This window comes from Dermacentor andersoni, chromosome 2 (assembly GCF_023375885.2).
Source record: "Dermacentor andersoni chromosome 2, qqDerAnde1_hic_scaffold, whole genome shotgun sequence".
Lineage (NCBI taxonomy): Eukaryota > Metazoa > Arthropoda > Arachnida > Ixodida > Ixodidae > Dermacentor > Dermacentor andersoni.
The window spans coordinates 14869511-14889653 of NC_092815.1; the positions used below are offsets into that span (position 1 = coordinate 14869511).

General features: G+C 45.0%; 1 protein-coding gene across 2 annotated transcripts in view; it reads left to right on the top strand.

Annotated features, from left to right (window-relative positions):
* The first annotated feature begins 224 nt into the window (after positions 1–224).
* Positions 225–20143, top strand: part of LOC129387856 (monocarboxylate transporter 12-like) — a 34730-nt gene continuing 14811 nt past the window's right edge. Inside the window, exons 1-2 of one of the 2 annotated variants that reach the window (XM_055077509.2) lie at positions 225–5873; positions 6419–6562. In XM_055077509.2, coding sequence (XP_054933484.2) covers positions 5687–5873; positions 6419–6562 — 331 coding nt within the window. In that variant the 5' untranslated portion in view covers positions 225–5686. The remainder of the gene's footprint in view (positions 5874–6418; positions 6563–20143) is intronic. The other variant, XM_055077508.2, reaches the window with a different exon arrangement.

Below are 20143 nucleotides of genomic sequence, written 5' to 3' on the forward strand. Positions count from 1 at the left end.
TGTGCTTCTTGTGTATCACCCCACTCTCCCCCCGCTATCTTTTTTCCTGCCTCATTAGAACGTGGCAGCAAACAAAGAAAGAAACAGGTCAACCTGAACAGACTACAACAGAGATATCGCCAGTTCCGTGTGACCCTACGTGCACACATAATAGAGAGCTTTAGTTTAGGGGACGCAAGTGGCTTGTGTACGCAAGAACTAGGGGCGACGGTACTGCGCATGTGCAGTACTGTCACCCCTAGTTCTTGCGTACGCAAGCCGCTTGCGCCCCCTAAACTAAAACTCCCTAATAACGCGGATCCTTGCAATGCTGCACTTTCTAACTACTAAGCACACTTCTCAGATAAATAAAGAAAGTGGCTCGTTGGAAATTAGAACAATTATCGATTGTGTGAAGACAAACAAAACATTGTCGATTTTATGAAAATGACACGGTCAACAAATATTTCCACAGGCATTTTCTCCTTAAAAGGTTATGGCATTTAAATGTCAACAATTCTTAGCAATATCAATGGACGAACGAAAATTTTCAGCTATCACAGTAGAAAGTTCATCTCCGTAGCAGTGACTCATTGATGAATTAGTTCATCATGCCTGTGAACTCACAAACTTACTGGTCAACAAGAGCCGGCCATTATTTTGAAGAAACGAGATGCAGCACAGTGAACTCAAGTACATATAATCGCTATCGCGCTGACATTCAGCTTAATGCCACGTTTTTAACATACATACAGATCCATTGAATCAGTGTAAGGAGCCCACCAAACATCAACATGAAATCTTTTGTAACGGTGTACTTGAATGATTAGTTATTCCGGTGGTCAGGGGTGCGAGTGCTACACAGGAAATGCATGCAAATGCACACGCGCACATAGAACTTTTTTATAGCAGACTGTAGATTGTGCAGACAATTATACAAATCATACGATTGTTCATATAGGGAAATCATATGACCAAACAGGAAGATAAGGAAGGGTAGCGGTCATGAAAGTTTACCTGACAGACGATGTTTTCAGTGCGTGTATAGTTTTAGCCTAAACTAGGATATGTACTGTAACAAAACCATTTATTTATTTTATTTATTTATAAATACTGCAACTCCGATTTGGGGTTTTAGCAGAGTGGAAATACATTTGTTGCGTTTTGAAAATCGGCAGACAACTGTAACAATAAAAGAAATACACGGAAAGGAAGTACATAATTTGGCAATGTAAACACAATGATGTACCGGAATCATGCACAAGAGCATATAATTAGCTTATCACGACATGTGAGACAAGTCACTGCTGTATGTATACAGCAAAAAGTTTGCGGATGGTTGGGAAACGACTTCATTAGTAAGTTTATTCAATTCAGTTATTTACCTATGAAATAACGAATACTTAAAGGTGTTACTTCAAGTGGAAAAAGCAGTTATGGTCAAGGCATGTCCCTGCCTTGTGGCATATCCTGTAGAAAAAGAAGGTATCTACGATATCTCTACCTTATAATACCCTTTAACTAACTGAAACCAAAATTTTAATCTCAAAACAGCGTTGGGAGGTTGGCTTTTGCTAATAATGATGTGATCGAAGTTCGCCCAAAGTTACTATAAATAAATCTCACCGCTCTCTTTTGCATTTCTTTCAATTTGTTTAACATGTTTTTGAGTGTATACAGGTACCAAATTATAGATACGTAATCTAAATTTGGCTGAACAATTGCTTAAACGAACAAGGCGAACAGTGGGAGTAGAAAGTTTGAGAGCTTGTCTGACACAAAAGAGCTCATAGTTAGATGAGCTAATTACATCGCTTATGCGTTTCGTCCAGCTAAGGTCATGTGAAAACCAAAGACCAAGATACTTGGAGCACTCCGCTTTCAACAGAAAGATGTTACAAGCTGAATATGTGAAATGAAGAGTATTACGTTTATGGTAAATTTTAATGAAAACGGTCTTTTCAAAGTTAACACACACCAACGAACAACCCGTTAAAGTACTTCGTTCAAATAAATTTGATCTTGCTGGCTTTCGATTTCCGAGTAAAGGATGCAGTCATCAACTTAACTTTTAGAGATATGTCTTGTATTATATAATTTATAAATAAAAGAAACAAAAGAGGCCCGAGCACAGAGCCCTGAGGGACATCAGAGTCAACTAGTACTGTGTGAGAATAGCAATCATTAAAGGAAACATACTGTTTTCTATTCGAGAGAAAAGCATAAATCTAATTCACAAGCTGAGAGTTTTCAAACATTATATCTAACTTGAAGAGTAGTTCATTGTGAGATACTTTATCAAAAGATTTAGCGAAATCCATAAAAATTGCATCAATCAGTTTTCTATAATTTATAGCTTGCGCGAAATCATGTACGGTAGTTACTAATTGAGTGCAAGTAGAAAACCCTTTCCTGAATCCGTGTTGGGAACTTGACAAAATATTATACCTACCTAAAGATTCCGAAATATACTTATGTATTATATGTTCAAGAATCTTACATGACGGGGAAATTAAAGAGTCAAAAGCGTGGCAGTTTGGGCGAGTTGGTATGTCATGACTGTTTTAGGCTTGTAGCGCAGCTCGGAAGAGCAAAAAAGGAAGGAGGCAGGGGTAATCAAAGGGAACGGAAAACCGAGTGAGCGCTAACTTCCAGCTGACGGTTTATTTCGTGACACGAGACTACTTATACACTCGGCAAACCATATGACATCAGGAGATAACAAAGAAACGAAGCAACAAAACCGATAGTAACCAAGTGGTAACATATTCAGACAGCCTGTGGCTGCAGTCGGAAATACGCCAATTCATTGCCTGATAATGATAATGAAGGTGAGCTACACATGCATGGCCCAGACCAATGATAGCCTTTGCTTCGATGATTTCTCTTGTGAGCTGATTACGACTGCGACCAAGAATGACGCATTCCTCTAAGACAGGTTCGCAACCACACGTTTTGCATTGCTGCGCAAGAAACCCCCCAGCTGTAATACAATTCTTGGCATTGTAACCATGTTCGCGCATCCTGTCATTCAGACATCGGCCAGTTTGACCAACGTAACGTTTTCCGCAGTTGAGTGGAAAACAATAAACAACACAATGTGTGCAATTAACAAACTTATTTTTGTGGTTCTTGTCACAGGAAAGAGGAGCTACCTTATTGGGATTAGTGAGTTTACAAATCCTCATTAGCTTGTTAGGGGCAGAAAACACTACACGAACATTCGCTCGCTGGGCGATTTTCTTAAGATTATGTGAGACGGTGTGAATATAAGGGATGACGCTAGTCCTACCCCGAGTAGTTACAGGATTATCTGCGTGCTGGTTGTCTTTTCTACGCTCTCTTAGAATTCGTTCTGCTATTGACACTTGTAGGGACACGGGATAACCAGCCTGCGAAAGCCGTTCGCACTGAGAGGCAAAGCTAGACGAAGCAGTATGGTGGCACGACTTTTTCAAAGCGTTATTAAGGCAAAGGTTAGCAATGCCTCTCTTGATCAACTTGGAATGGGCAGAATGAAACGGAAGAAGTGGTTTGTTAGCACGAGGTTCATAGGACCAACACGTATGAATATCCGAACAAGCTAAGCGCAAATCCAAAAACCGTATCTCATGATCCTGTGGGAGCTCGTAGGTAACGTCAAGGGGCGCAAGGCATTCTTGGACTATTGGCACTACCGAGGCAACCTCAGTCTCAAGGTCAGCCGGAGAACACTGAACACAAAACAAAAAATCGTCCACGTAACGAAATATTTTACAAATGTTAGTCTAACAAAGGTTGACTGACATGGCGACGTCTAGGCGAGCTAAAAATAAATCACTGAGGAACGGGGCAATGCACGATCCAATGCACACTCCGTTTTTCTGCAAATAGATGGTGTCATTCCATGTAATGAACGTAGATGACAAATAAAAGCTCAAAAGTTCTAAAAAGTGATTGCTAGACAGCCCAGCATTATTTTGAAAACGGGTGACGCCAAATTCATCAATTGTCTGCGAAATAGCTGACAGCAGGTCATTGTGAGGAATGGAATAGTAGAGGTCCTTCACATTGACGGAGAAGAGTTGAAAGCCTCGATCAGAGTTGTCCTTTAAAAATTCAATTACTTCATCAGAGTTGCGTATTAACAACGGGTCATTCACGGGTAAAATGGCTAGCTTGGCCTGCAGAAACAGTGCGAAAGACTTCTGCCACGTGTCCTTTTCAGAAACAATAACCCTCAACGGGACGTCAGGTTTGTGCGTTTTCGCGCTAAAGAACACCTCTAGGTGATCTCGTTTGCTCCTGGCAATATTTCTCATCACTTTGTCCAAGTTGCATTCCCTGCAAAGTTTCTTAGCCTTATCTTTTACCTTACTTAAGGACACTGTATCCTGACGCTTAAAAACGGCGGAAATTGCCAGACCAGCTTTTGCGTGAAAATTCCCTTCCGAGAGTACACAGAACCCGCCTTCTTTATCTGCCGGTAACACGCAAATCGAATTGTCACGCAGATAGTTAGCTACACGTCTCAACGAAACCTTCGGAAGTGCCTGTCTAAAGCGGGATATGGCCCCTACACCTTCGGAAATAACGCGCGAAACATCCTATTCCGCCGCGAACTTGGAAATCTGCCTCACCATTGAAAGCATCTCTTCCGGTGGTTTACTAGACTCCACCGCGAACTTAGGTCCCAACGCCAAAACGTTGTGGATGTGTTCTGGTAGGTCCAAGTTTTCCGGCGAGTGAACAGTGTTTCCAGGAGTCGGTCTTGATTGGGATTGAAAGAGATTGGGCGATAATTACTAGCGTAATGTGTGCTTCAACTCTTATGAAGGGGCTTTACTATGGCAGTTACCCGGTGATCTGGAATTCGGCTCACATTGAAAGATGTAGAGTATTGTCAGATACTTTAAAACCTACTTACATAACGTTTTAGGAACTCATTCGGTATTCCATCCGGCCCAGGAGATTTGTTTACCTCAAGCTGCAAAAGTAATTTTAAAAAACCCTGCTTTCTAATCGTAACGTCAGATATAGGTGGGCACGACACATCAAAACGCTCAAGGACTTCGTTATCCTTAGTGAATGCTGATTTAAAAGAGCATTGAAAGCATTACAAATAACAAAACACTCGCTCATTTCTACACCGTTAACTTCAAGAACATCACTGGTCAGAGTAATTGGGGAAATCAGACTCTGGAACCTCTCAGGAGACGACGATATGAAGTTGGGAAGCTGCTTCCCGAAATAGCGTTCCTTGTCAGCCGATACATTTATCTTGACTTGAGGAGAAAGTTCCGTTATTTGCTGCTGGAGAGCACCTACGTCATCAAAATTGCGTTCTTTATTTCTTAACCGTTTTAGTCGTCTTTGAAACTGCAACGTCTTCCAAGAAATCCAGGGCTTCTTTTCTTTCGATTTATTGACGATACGTGGAACAAATCATTCAACGCACTGATTTATGAGATCCTTTGTACCATTTTGTACATTTTTTTACTATCTTGTACATATGGTGGCCGTACGCTTATCAGTGGCCACGGTGGTACTGGAATCAATCAGAGAGCATGCGCTTGAGCATTCCTGCCAGAAAAATAGGTAGTCTGGAGGATCTCATTCCTCAGATAAAGCCTATCTCGATCTCCTCCACCTGTTCTTTCGCAGGCCAACGCAAGACGATAGGCAAGCCATTCATTCCTCTCTTCGTGAAGTCGACACGACGTCTGGAATGGCGCTTCCGGACACTCGGGCATGCTGGCCTGTGGCGGCCTCCGCGGCCGTATATGTCTTCTTCGGCATGATGTTGATAAAATCCGAGTCCGTCATGTACGTGGGATTCATGAACATGTTTCAGGTCAACCGGGAGAAAGCGTCGTGGCCCCTCACTATCGCCATCATCATGTCGCAGCTCTCAGGTACATGCACCCAACCGAGTGTCGACGCAGGTTCGTTGAGCGGCACGTATTTTCCCTTCCGATGTGCTTCTGAGTGCAGCGGAAGCTTTGTGTTATTCGTGAGTAGAAGAGCGTGAGACGGTCGTGCGGGCTGCGCTACAGGAACACAGGCAAACGGTGACGTCCATGTGGCACTCACCGGCTGTCTGTGTTAATACGGAGCACGGTCAAACCGAATCAAGCGGATACTAAGGTGAGGGCTTAGTTAAAAGCCTACAAAAGTGTTCTATCAAGACTCATTGAAAGATGAGGCTGAAATAGTTTGCAAGGATATACGTAATAGGCACATTGGATGACTATACAACATTTTGTGGGTAACGACTTTGAAGTAGTCAAACAGGAGCATGTGGAAAGAGACTCCTTGCGACAAGAAGGTGTTTCGGCCTAGAAGATGTGAAAGCCGAGGAGATTGTGTATTGCAGGGATAGGAATGATCATTAGAGAGCCAGTCCTGATAGGTGATACAATTTCCGGTGCAACGCCGGGTTGTCCCGCGCACCCCGCAGGGCCCCTGTACGGTCTGCTCAGTCTCTGGCTTTCGGACCGGGTCCTGCTGATGGCCGGCGCCCTTCTCTGTGCGCTGCCTGTCATGGCCTGCGCCCTGGCACAGAGCCTGGGACTCGTCATCTTCCTCTACGGTGTCCTCTTCGGTGAGCACTGCAGAAGCTAAGCTGCATCGTTGTCGATATAAAAAGTAAGGATGAATTCTTTTTCGACATTCTTCCATTTCCATCTGAAACGTGGAGTAAGGAAAATCTGGGGAGGTGCTATGACGTCGCTCTTCTTGAAGATAAGTGACGCCGGAAGTCGGCGTTACTCCGCCATCGTGTCAGGCCAGATTATCCTCTCTTGCTCATAATGGCAAAACCTTTAGCGCAATTCAATAAGACAGGGACGTGACAGAGACAAAGGACAGCGCTAACTTTTAGCTGACGTTTATTGAAACACAGAGGCAGATATATATCGAAGCAGGTATGAAAGATACAAAAGATACAACAATACAAAAGATGCCTCGATGAAAGGCTTGCAGAACACAAGCGAAATGTGGCAAAACCAGGCGACGGGAACCTTTCTGAACATTGCCGTGACTGTCCCAGCCAAACGTGCAAGCCAATGTTCGGCGCATGCACAGTGGAGGCCAGAAGCAAAGACCGCTGGATGCGTGAAATAATCGAAGCTTGGCTGATTCGAAAAAAAAAGGAGCAGACTGTGTTAGTACACCTCCCGTTAATCTTTCGGAGAAGGAAATCGCGTTCCTGGAAGGTAATGGCGTGCGCATGCGTAGAGTGCGATTTATCTTTTGTATTTTTGTATCCTTCATATGTGCTTCGCTATATATCTGCCTCTGTGTTTAAATAAACGTCAGTTGAAATTTAGCGCTGTCCTGTGTCTCTGTCACGTCCCTGTCTTTTTTAATGGCGCTATAGGCTTTGCCATAATGAGTAAACCGTACCAACTAGCTCAAGAATTAGCCTGCTTGATCTCCTCTCTTGTTTACATTTCTCGCATTCGGCGCGCCACCACAGGCACAACCACGCCTAGGTGCGCGCCGTAGCCATCTGACCAACGGTCCAATAGCGGTGGATTCAATCGCGATACGACCCATGGTAAGCTTATCTGCAGTTTATGCGAACAAACACGTATGCTTGGTCGTGGCTTCATCGGAATCGTTCTGCTTTAGTGCACGCGTTTCGGGCGGCCGCTCACAGCGGAGGTATGACGAGCCACAGCGCGCCGACGAACAGTCCGGCGGAGGAGAACGTCGTTACGCGTTTAACTACACTGACTGCGGCCTGAGGTATATTGTTCTCACGGTAAGTCAAGCTTCATGGAAACAAAGCTCAGCGGTGCCGAACAGTAAGCGCGTATGCGTGCAGCCAGCGCGTTGACCGGGCCTACGTAAGTATACGCACATACGTGCCATCAGACGTTCGACGTGCGCGCAGGCGTGCGTTCTTATGTCGCTACTTGTTCACTCTTGCACCGCATCCGCCAACCTTCACGTCCCTGCGCCCTTCAAGCACAAAGATAAGATTACTGCAGTAAAGGGGATTCGTCCCTTGATTACTCACAGCAGCCGCTGTGAGTAATCTTCCACATGGCTGTTTCACGTGTCACAATTGCACCGTCAGCTGTCAAAAGCCGGAACACTGTACAGCCGTCACTGACGTGCAAGGTGTTCATCGTACATAACCTGAACTACAGCGGTTTCAGTTTCAGCACGTTAGCATGAACCCGCCGAGACAGCAAATATATCCGCACATCGTCCTTCGTCCGTGAGGTACTCCGTGCATGGTGTGCACCGTTGCATGCGCACTCATTTCACGCTTTTTACTTCGAATCCCACCTGGCCACAACAACAATAACAATAACACAGCGGAACAAAACACGGAGACTGATGCAACGCTGCACACACTACGCCTTTGCCACGGTACTAAACCCACGGAGCAACACGTGTGATCGCACGCAACCATAACAAAGCCATTATTGGGGCCCGAGAACATGGCCGCTACAACAAACGAAATAAAAAAAAATAAAGAAGGCAAGTACAACGTCACTTCCTCCACACTTTTCTCCTAACGCGCGGAGGGGGCAGGGCCTCTCCTCAGTTTTTTTCCTTCTTCCATCATCTGAAAGCATCACTGCTAGCTATGCGTACTTTACTTTGTTTCAGTTTGCCGTAGAAGTTGTATTTCGACACATTATTATATTTATCACTCCAGTTTAAAGCGGTCTTTTTACTCCGAAGATTTCTCTCTCTTTGGTTTCGTATCGCTTGTGACTAAGTCAATCATGCGTTGTCGGCAAGTGGCATCATTTGGGGAAAAGACGAGAACTAACCTTGCAGCTGGTGACTTCACCCGTTATCGTCGTGTGCGTTCTGCTTGGCTTACTGCGACATTTATCATTACTTCTTAGTCACTACACTTGTCCTGGAAGTCACGAATTAAGCTGCGAGCATGTCAAGCAAGCTGTGCAAATAAGGTGAGAGTGGAAGATGAGATCGACCACGTGAATGAGAAAACATTGAAGTGCTCTCTTAGCGAAGAAGAGATTGAATGTGATGAAGAGGCAGATTATTTCACTCTTGTGATGCACAAAAAAGAAGGTTCGAGGGAATTTCTGTGGTATTCCGACCAATTGAAGAAATGAAAACGTTTTGGAAAGTAAGCCTAAATGTTGTAGCCTCAGATATTGTTGCGCTAGCAAAAAAGAAAGTAGCTTCTTTCCGAGTGAACAAAGGCAGAAGTTTCTCAGTCACTGTGAGTTCACTCGCCTCCGCCAAGAGTTTGTTGTCAAGTGTGCAGGTGTCTGGCTTACTTGTGAAGCCATTTATTCCAGAGTCATCCATACGAAATGTTGGTAGAATCAGAAACGTACCTCAAGAATACACAGAAGAACGATTAACAGAATATTTAGGAGAGGCAGGAGTGACATCAGCTAGACGCCAGACCCGTTACATACGTCAAGAAGATGGTATCGTGGAATCGCGCCCTAGAAGTGTGATATTGCAATTGCGCTATGACCCACCAATCCCAGAGCAAGTTTATCTTGGCTTCACTAGCCATCCAGTCGAGGAAAATCTGAGGCCAGTTCGACGCTGCTACAACTGCCAGAGATTTGGTGACTTAGCTAAACACTGCCGAGGAACAAGGCGCTGCAAAATATGTGCAGAAGACCACCATCACAAACACTGCAAGTATATAACACAACCTAAGGGCGCGAATTGCAACGGGCCCCATACGGCACCATTTTCTGGATGCACGCAGAACAAAGCGGCCTCTCTTCAATACCAACACGACATTGTCTATGGTCGCACGCAACCACGCGGTGCACCGGAACCAAGCATGAATACTATGAACCCAGCGCAACCACCTCGACCACAAGCGCCTAAGCATCGGGACACTTCTATGCAGCATGCAAAAATTGCAAGGGCGCCGCAACACCGAGGGCAAACTTTTGGGACATCACCAAGCCAACACCAAGCTCGACAAGAAGTCCAGGAGCGATTTCGTCAGAAGAGCAACCACATGGCTAACATACTACAAAATACGAGCACAGCGCAACCAGTAACTGTAACGAAACAGACGAACACTGCGTCGATTGCCGAACTTGTCATACCAATGTTGTTTTGTGCTTTAAAAGCCATACTTGCCGGATTCCACAGGCTAATAAGCTCCCGAAGTTCAAGGCCGTATTGTCGATGGAACAAGTGATATTGAAAAACACTACATCAGCCACTGCGCAGGCGGGGCACGAATAATTGCTATCAAAATGTCACCATATTCAAGTGGAACGCGAATGGTCTTCGCTCTAAGAGTGCGTATTTCAGAAAATTCATGGCTCAGTTCTCCTTTCCAATGTTATGTATTACAGAGGCCGGCGTAGACAACGCTTTTAGACTAGCTAACTACGTTGTCTATACGTCCTCTCGATCTTCGGGACTAAGCACAGCGATGATCTGTGTTCGAAGGGACTTGCCGTCAGCGTCAGACATCCCAGAATACGTAGCATGTGAAGTTCGGTTTGGCCATGTAATGGTCACTATATTCAATGTTTATCTACAACCTTCTACAAATATTTCACTTTCCACGTTGACGGGCCTGTTTCAGAAATACACAAAAGATGTAATATATTGCGGAGATTTCAATGTGCACCATGTCATGTGGGGAGGCGCCAACTGCGACCGTCGTGGAAATCACCTAGAAATGGCAATTCAGAAGAGTTGTTTGTGTTTGTTGAATGACCACTCAGTGACGTTCCTACGGGGCTTTAATTACTCCAGCTGCTGGACCTCACGCTCTGCTCAAACGATATTGCATGTGGAGCAACATGGAGAATAGACATTGAAACAAGGTGTAGCGTTCATTTTCATATTTTAATGCAGCACTCTAGACTACGATTTGCGACTTATCGGTGCTCTGCGAAGATGACAAATTGGCAGGCATTTTGATATTGCATTACAAGTCAGGCTGATGCGGTAAGTGAAAGAGACAGTCTATTATTTCTTATAGAAGACAAATTAAACATTTGTTCAAAGTTTGTCAAGATTCCTGAAGGTTACGCTGGTGTATACGAAAGGCTCAGAGCTATACGCCGCAAAGCTAGAAGAAAATACCGACGCACTGACGTTATTGAAGATTACCGAGAATGTCACAAGATGGCATGATCGTATGGGTCGGCAGCTGGAGCGCTTAGGTACAAAGCGCTGGCAGGAATTCTACCCTTCACTTACTCCCCTCACGCCTGAATCAAAATTAAGGAATGTTCTGCGCTCTTTGACTGGGTCAGTAACGCACCAAAAACTATTCAGAGCTAGATATTTAGTCCAGAAATTACTAGAAACGACCATTGCAAACGAGTTCTGTCGGTTTATTACATGCTCAAGTGCAAAAGTAAACACACCTGAATACAGTAACTCTGGCGAAGAAGTCAAAGCATCGATCAATTTTTCTCTGAATAAACGATGCGCACAACTCTCAATTATATAAGAAAGATCCTGGAATAGAATTAAATATTCCGTTTAAAATTAGTCGATCTGTTGAAACAACAGTTCATAGGCTTCGGTTTGGCACTGCCTATACTAAAGGCTTCATGTATAGGATAAGAGAAGCTAACAATGCTGCATGCTCATACGAAGAGGCTCAGTAAGACATAGAACGCTTTCTTCTACAGTGTAAAAATCATTATGCTCCCCGCAAGAGCCTTTCGGAAAAACTGCATGGCTTGGATAGACGGCCACTATCCTTAGTAAAAGTTTTAGGTCCATGGCCAACCGAAAAACTTCAAAACATCGCTGCGCGCCTTAGTACAATTTTTAGAGGAATAAAAAAATATCACAGAAATACTAAGTCACACAACAGTTATTTCTCGCATTGTTATTATTAACAGACACCCTTAATTACATGTTCATTGTGTCTTCGTGTTCACGTAGCATTTATTTGTTGTATATAGAGCCCGGCATTCAAGTACCCAACATTTTCTGTGTGAACTTCTTGACTTTGTGAACATTTATGCTGTGTGAACTCATGTGTTGCGTGTGAACACTTCGGTATTGTGAGCATTTATGACATGTGAACTCTTCTGCTGCACGAGCATTTATTTATATTGCAGTACTGAGACTTAGTACGTGAATGTTCGTCCATGTGATTATTAGTCCACTTTTGTGATTGTTGACAACTTTCGGACGATAACTATCATGTAAGAGAAGAGGAGTATTCGGCGCCACACATAGGCAACAACTTCTTAAATACATTTAATAATAAGTACTTCTTAGCATGATACATCGATTAACGTGTAGAGCAGCAAAAAAGCTCTCGCTTTAGTAGCATGCTATATCACGCGCGGGTCACAATCACCATGAAACAGGCGGCGCAGCAATCGCAAGTAAAATAGCCCGCAGTGAAAATACGCACGATGGGAAGGAAAACACACCTCAAGCCTGAGCGCCGCACGGCAAACCAAATGTGAGCCGTTCGATCAGAAGAACGAGCAAATAAGGGATTCTATTAACTTTCATCGACACGTAATGGGGCTGTACAACATTATAAGGTAGAGCATACTTAGCGATTCTAAAGAAGCTCTACAATGTCTGCTATCCGCTCTACGTCCTCGAACACAAGACAAACTTGTGCTGGGAATAAGACAGCTATATCACCAACTAGCTGAGAAAGGACATGACATCACTTTTCAGTGTCTCCCAGACCTCTGCGGCATCATGGGTGACGACCATGCCGAAGAAGCTGTTAGGAGGTGCTAGGAGGTGCTCACGAAGATCTCATGAAGGAACCCGGCCCGCTATTAAGAACCGATGCAGCAACAAAGCTTCGCATACTCGCGCGTGATGCCACACGATTCATGTGGAACACGCCAGGTTTCCGGCATACTCGACTGCACCGCCATGACCCATCCCTCCGACTACGCATTCCATCTCGGCTATCCCGAATAGAGACAACTGTTCTCTGCCGACGGTGGTTGGGAGTGTCTTTTATGAATAGATTTGCTTGCCGCATCGAAATGACTGGCAGCGATGCCTGTGATAGTTGTGGCAGCGATGAAGCAATCGAACATACACTCTCTTATTGTCCTAGCTACAGCTCGACTGGCCGCTTTCTGGCCGCTTTCTGAGTAGACGATCTTAGAGTGCCGGCTGCTGTGGTTTCACACCAGAAGGCGATGAAAGTGCCATTGAAGTTCCTCCGTTGAAGCAACCTGTTAGAACTGCTGTGACACTCCCGCGTTCCTTTGTATGTGTTTTCTTTTTCTTTTCTCCCCATCTCCCTCTGTTTCTATGCGTGTGCATCTTTTCTTAATATTTCTGTCTCCCCTTACCCTTCTCCTGTGCAGGCTAGCAAACCGGATATCTATTTTCCAGTTAACATCCCTGCCTTTCGCATCTCCATTTATCTCTCTCTCTCTACATGTTAACGAAGAACGGCCGCAAGAATAGAGTCCGTGTTAGGTAATAATTTTAGTTGGGGCCTAAGAAGCAAATAGAATGGCTTTTTCGAGGAAAGAAACAAAAACTGAGGCGAGTTTATGGCGAGCCAACGAATAAGTAATAGAATTGATAGCAGCCATGAGGGATCCTCACCTTCTGTTGCCCGAAACTTATTATCTGGGACAATGCATCTGAATTGTATTTTCGCGTGTACATGTGCGCCCTTTCTATGAATTAGTTGCTCAAGAAGGGGCTGACCGGCATGCTGCGTTGGCAGGTGGCAGCAATGGCGGCATGTCTCAACAAATCCTAGGGCTCGAAAGGAAAGTTGGCGTGCCTCAACACTTGATAAAGACCCTGCCGTTGCACGTGCACGGTACTCCAAGAAATATACGAAGACTTCTGGGAAGAGCGGGATAGAGTGTGAGAGAATGAGGAAGAATACGCTATTTCATTTTTCATATCAGAAGAACGTTTACTATTTACAAAGATGGTACGTATATAGGGTTGAATATACAAAAGAAGGTGCCATAGCTCAAGGCTGCAAGAGGACCTCCTGTTTTGGTGTGCATAAATAGATCTGGGTACTCAACCGTATATACATTAGCAACGACTAGTAGTACACCCAGTTATTAAACATAAGTTGTATTTCCCTCAGCTTCGCTGTAGCAACACAGCAAGGAAAGAAGGAAGAAAAAAGTGGAGAAGTAAAAGCAGGGAGGTTAACCAGTTTGGCTCAACCGCTTTGCTACCCTACACATGGGAGCGGGATGGGGGGGATGAAAGATGGGGAGGAGAGAGAGAGAGCACATTCAGGTTTACACATACGACTCGTGTCAAAATGAAAGTTCTACGTTTGCACTCTAGATACCATATACGAGAAAACCGAATGAATAAATCCTCCCCCTAGACCCCGAGGTGGCGGATCAAGTAGCCATATCCCTGGCTGTGCTCCACGTCAAACTGGAAGTGATCTGCAGCGGCTCCACACCGGCCACCAAAGCCTTCGAACGTGGCGTCGTCTCCGACTAGGCGTTACGCATCCTCCGCAGCGCGGATCCGAGCACCCTCAAGCACCACACTGTCATCTGGTTCACCGCTCAAACTTAACACGCCGCAGACGCTAACACTACGCTTACTATAGACGCACATATACCCAAACCCTGCCAAATTACACGTTTTATATATCCCGATGCGTACCCCAGTGACACGTGCCCCTCATGCATAGACACGGCGACATTCTCACACATGCTCTAGGAGTGTAGAAACGCTCTTCCCGACTCTACATCACGCAAGAGGGAGAGGTCCTGAAAAAGCTCACTACTCGCTGAGCAGCAATGGGCCGTCCAGCATGGCCCGCGAAGCGGCCGCCAGGTACTCCTTGTCGGTCCCTATACGTAGTAGATGCCCGCTACATGCTAAGCGCGTCCTGCAGCACCACAATAAAGTTTTGCAGTCCAGTCCAGTCTTTGCGTTATGACTACACAGTGTATACCAAGCTATGATAATGTTAAGCAGCCCCATTTTGTTCCCTCAGTGCACCACAGAACATTTATCACCGCGTTAATGTTTTGTTCGGTGTATTTTACATGCGGTGCCCAGGTTAGCCTTTTTGTCGAGCACAACACCTTAATACTTGCGCTGTCGAACATGATTCAGATTGCAAGGCTAAACTTTTCATGAGTTTTCTTGTGAATGGGAGGACAGAGGTCTTTTCATGTGAGAGAGGCATGCCTCGACTAGGCCTTGTTGCTACGCCTTGTAAATTCTGCAATACGAAATGGTTGAGGTTTTGTTGAGATCTCAATCAAAGTGCCGAGCATCTTTCGTACATGTGACCTACCAGAAACAACTCTAAAACAAAAATATGCAGTGCCCTTCTACTCTGTGAAGAAGGATAACCAGCGAAGCTGTGAATGTGCACGGGCCGCTTACTGGCGAACTGCATCTCCGCGGCTGGTCGGCCCGGTGTTGCAGTCTTCGAATTCGGCCAACGTATGGGTAGGGCTGACGCATACTTCACTTCCACCGCGGGACGGCCCGCAATCGCACCATCTTCGGGATGGGCCAACGTATGGGGAGTGCTTAACGCCTGCTTCACCTCCGCCATGGGTCGGCCCGGCATTACGCTACTTCGGGATCGGCCCACATATGGGGAGTGCTTAATGCCTGATTCATCTCCGCAGCAGACCGGCCCGGTATTGCACTATCTTCAGGATTGGCCCACGTATGAAAAATAGTTCGTCTATGCCCAGAGAGATTACATCCGCCAGAACCTAGCCATAAACAGACAGACAGACAAAGAACTTTAATTACAAGGTCCTGAGAAGCTTTGCCCAAGGGCAGAGCTGCGGGCCGCTCCCACGTGGGGACCGGTACGCCGAGCCTAAGCGCTACATTGTGGGCTCTCTGGACAGCCCAGGTTTGACGTGAAAGTTCTGAGCTCTGGATGGCAGAGCTCCATTCTTCTTCTGTGATGCAATTGAGTCTCTGTAACGAGGGGCATCGCCAGAGTATGTGTGCGAGATTGCTAACAGCCCCACAGTCGGGGCAAGTAGAGCTAAAAGCCTCTGGAGTGGATGGATGGATGGATGTGTGTTGTTTAGTGGCGCAAGGGCCAGGTTTGGCCAAAGAGCGCCATGACTGATAATGATGTGTTAAGCGCTGATGGGGTGTAACATGGCTGTAAAGTGGCCTAAAATTAATCGCTATCGTAGAAGCATAAAACGATATATACGTATAAAATTATGACAGTGATACGTGGAGTGGTCTCTGGGTATAGCACGAATGACAAGTGATCATGGGGCTAAAATGCATGAATATAGAAATAGCACACATGTCTCCTTAAGGCCTTGGAGCCCAAAGGCTGGGAGGCAGGTGCTTTCTTTTAATGCAGCTACCACAGCAGAAACCTCTGTTAAGAGGCTGTGCTACGGATTTCCTGGGGCTATAATATGAAAACTATGTACAGCTTTTACCTCTGGAGTGATCGTGTGGAAAAGGGCCAGGTTTGGATAGCACTTAGTCTGAAGCATGCGTAAAGTGGACGCAGCCTCGCTGTAATAACGCTGCAACATATCTACAGTACTATAGGAATCACATTCAGGTTTACTCGTACGACTCCTGTCAAAATGAAAGTTCTACGTCTGCACTCTAGATACCGTCTACGAGAAAACAGAGAATGAACGAATTATCAAGCATGGCTACCTCTACTGAAGCAGAACTTTACGCCATAATGCCTGCTTTGACCTTCATATGCTCACAACCACACAGACTCAAATGGGTCATCTTGAACGACTCTCAAGAAACATTATGGAGCATTAGTTAGTCAAGCATGAAAAATATTATCATGCTATAGTGTATGAAGTACAAAAGGCGACAGGTAGACGTCCAACATGAAATTTTATTTCAGCGCATTCTTTGCGACTGCGGCTTCGCACGCATCAAAGACGCAGACAGTTGCACGTGCGGCGTACACTGAAAGTGAGGCTCATCTATTACATCTCTCACATTGCAATGCACGCAACAGTTTATGTCAACTGTCTGTCCGATTATCAAAAGATATTTGGTTTGGAAACGGTGGTTGAAACACTGTTGTCTTTCACATAAACCCCAAAATACTGTTCGGTATATGAGTAATGGTCACAGGTTCTATCGAAACAGTAATACACCGATTACTTCTAGCACAGCGTACACAAAGCGTCTTTTACATAGAATAAGACGAGCGGAAAGTGCGGTGGGCTTGCTTGCTCGAAATCATAAGATATTGAACATCTGTCATTGCTTTGCGGCATTCATGCCCTGCAATAAAAAAAAACTAAAATTAGGAGATAGATTGTGCGCTCTGGACAAGTTGCCGCTCTCACTATAGAAAATATTGGGCCATATACACAACAATTGAAATGCAAAAGCGCCCAGTGAGCGCCTTAAATTTTTTTTAGAGGGGACAAGAATTGCGAACAATTGCTAGAGCCTTGTAACATGCTCTTCTTGAGTTATGTTCTGCGATTATGCACTGCAATTTCAGGTTTTTGCCCTTGATTTTGGTTTTACCATAGAACATGTGGTGTAACCTTGCATATATTGTATTGTGATTTGGCTTCTTTGAAATACAACTGCTCTATAATCTGAATTGGCACTCCCTGTGCAAATTCAATCTGTTGTGACATACAATGCGCTAATTTGAACTTTAAGTGCGCTCTCAATTAGCGCATTAAGACCTTTGTTTACATTTTCTATTGACATTCTATCTCATTTGTTTTGTCTGAGCGTGCGGTATGGTCATCAGGCGCGCGTCTAGTGAGAGCAGGTGAGCGTGGTTCTGTTCCTATACCCTGCAGCCATGCGCCGCCGCACCTTATGTTAAAGGTAATCTGCGGCGGGTGCAAAGCTGGGTGACCTGAGATAGCTGGTGGCTGCATGTATAGCTGTCCTCGCGCGTGTCTTGTAATGGAGGTCGCCTGATGTCAAGTTTTGGACGCGCGTTGAAGGGAAAGGGAGCTGAAGTGTTCGCTCTCCTCGGTTTGTGCTCTTCATCATGCCAGCTTTGCCACAGCGTGTGTTCGCTGTCTTCGTGTTCATGTCGGCTTGTGCGCACGTGACACTGTGTTTGTGAAAACTACGAACCCTATTTGGCGCAGTTTTGTAGTGCTTTGGTATCGCTATCAATCTTTCGCCTTTCGGGCGAAACTGCGACTTTCTTCTTCTAAACAAAAGTTACCATGCGTTTTGTGACATAGTAATGTTTTTACACCTAAAATGTGCTTGTGTAGCTTATTTATTTATTTATTTATTTATTTATTTATTTATTTGTTTGTTTGTTTGTTTGTTTGTTTGTTTGTTTGTTTGTTTGTTTGTTTGTTTGTTTGTTTGTTTGTTTGTTTGTTTGTTTGTTTGTTTGCTTGCGTTAGCCTCACGGCAAGCGACATTATAGAGGAGTGGAACATACGTAGAATGCATGACAATAGCCTTTGTTCGATTCCTGTTAATACAATATTAGCTATAGAAATAAAAATAGGAATTACTAGCAATTACATGGAACAACATAACAATGTCTCACAGTCTAAAAACAAATCTGGTTACAAAGTGCTTTATTTTAGCATGTTTCATACCATGCTGCGTTACCAGCCATACCTGGTAATGCAGTATTATCCCAGACAATGCGAAACTGGAAGTGACTAACTGCCAGCGTGACTGGTCCCAGAAGCATTTCTACAATTGCTAGTAAGTACAGCGGGGCGTGGCATTTCCGGAGCCGGCGGGCGTTTGGGCGCATGCGCGTCTAGGAGCGAGTACAAGAGAGAAAATTTGGGGGCTTTTGCACACTTTAAAATCTGACTTTGCCTATAGGCACTGCGGAGAAGTTTCTTTGCTTGTGTTGTATGCGTTTGTCCCCTATAGGCGTGCCGGCATTGCGGAGTGGGGTCGAGTTTGTTTACGCTCATACGCTGGCAGCCGGAGCTGTGAAGCACGTGAAGCAGTGGTCACGGACGTCCCGTTTGGTGATCGCTGTGTCTAAAGGTACGTCGGACAGACTTTCTCGCGCCTGCGGCGCTGGTGCTGAGTCAGTTATGCCGGATTATAACTTTGTCGAGCCTTACGGCCCTCTACTTTCAGAAATGAACGCGTTTGCCTGATGTTATGCCGTGTGGATTATTCGCCTTGCGTTTCGCCCACGTTAGGTTAGGTAAGCTTAGGTTTAGGTTGAGTTTACGTTAGTTTACGTTAACCTAAAAGGCGCTAGCGTGGCGTGGCGCATTCTCACAGCCATTACACCGTGCAGATAATTGTCTTTTCGTCTCGGCCACGTTTGGTTACGTTAGGTTAGCGTAAAAGGCGTTATGGTGGCGCGATGTACACTCACAGCGCTTACGCCGTGAGGATTATTAGAGTGTTTTAGTTAAGCTGTCTTTACAATGCGCTCCGCTCCGAGTTACCCCGCTAAGCCACAGCGGAGTGGCGGGCGATTTTCACGTTTTAGTTATGCGTTTAACGTAGCGGAGCGGACGGATGGATGAATGGATGGATGTTATGAGCGTCCCCTTTGGAAAGGGGCGGTGGGTTGCGCCACCGAGCTCTTGCTATTATACTGCCTAATGTCCTACCTAGGTTAAACAATAAAAACAAAAAAGCACTACGAACTACCACACCCAAATTTTCTGATCCCCTATTGCGAACTGTGCTTTTGTACGTCTCTGTCTTTTGTCGTTTCCCTACTTTTCTTCCACCAATCCTCCAATCGCCTCTTACTAATATCTATTGCGGACATGCTTATTTTACCACTGCTCCCGCTAAACCCAAGGGCTTCAAGGAGGCCAGTGGTGCCTAAATCGACCGCTGGGTAGACGTCTTCACATTCTAATAAAACATGTTCCATAGTTTCCCTAGCTTTACCGCAGCAAGCACATGCTTCTTCTTCCTTCTTATATCTCACTTTATAGGTGCGTGTTCTAAGGCATCCCGACCTCGCTTCGTAAAGTAATGAGCTTCCCTTTGAGTTATCATAAATGGTTTCTTTCCTGATTTCGTTTTTTCCTCTTAAGTAATTACTCATGGCAGGTTTCTTTTCCATTGCTGCCACCCATGAGATTATTTCAGCCTCTCTGACTTTCTGCTTGACCTTCTTTGTTGCTGTGTTGCCGACCCTACAGGCCGCAGACTTGCTGGTAAGCTTCCTAGTTATTTTCCTCCACTGTGAATCAACCTTTTTCCTGTACAGATACCTGAACACTCTCCCAGCCCATTCACTTTTTTCCATATTCCTCAGCCGTTGTTCATACTCAATTTTACT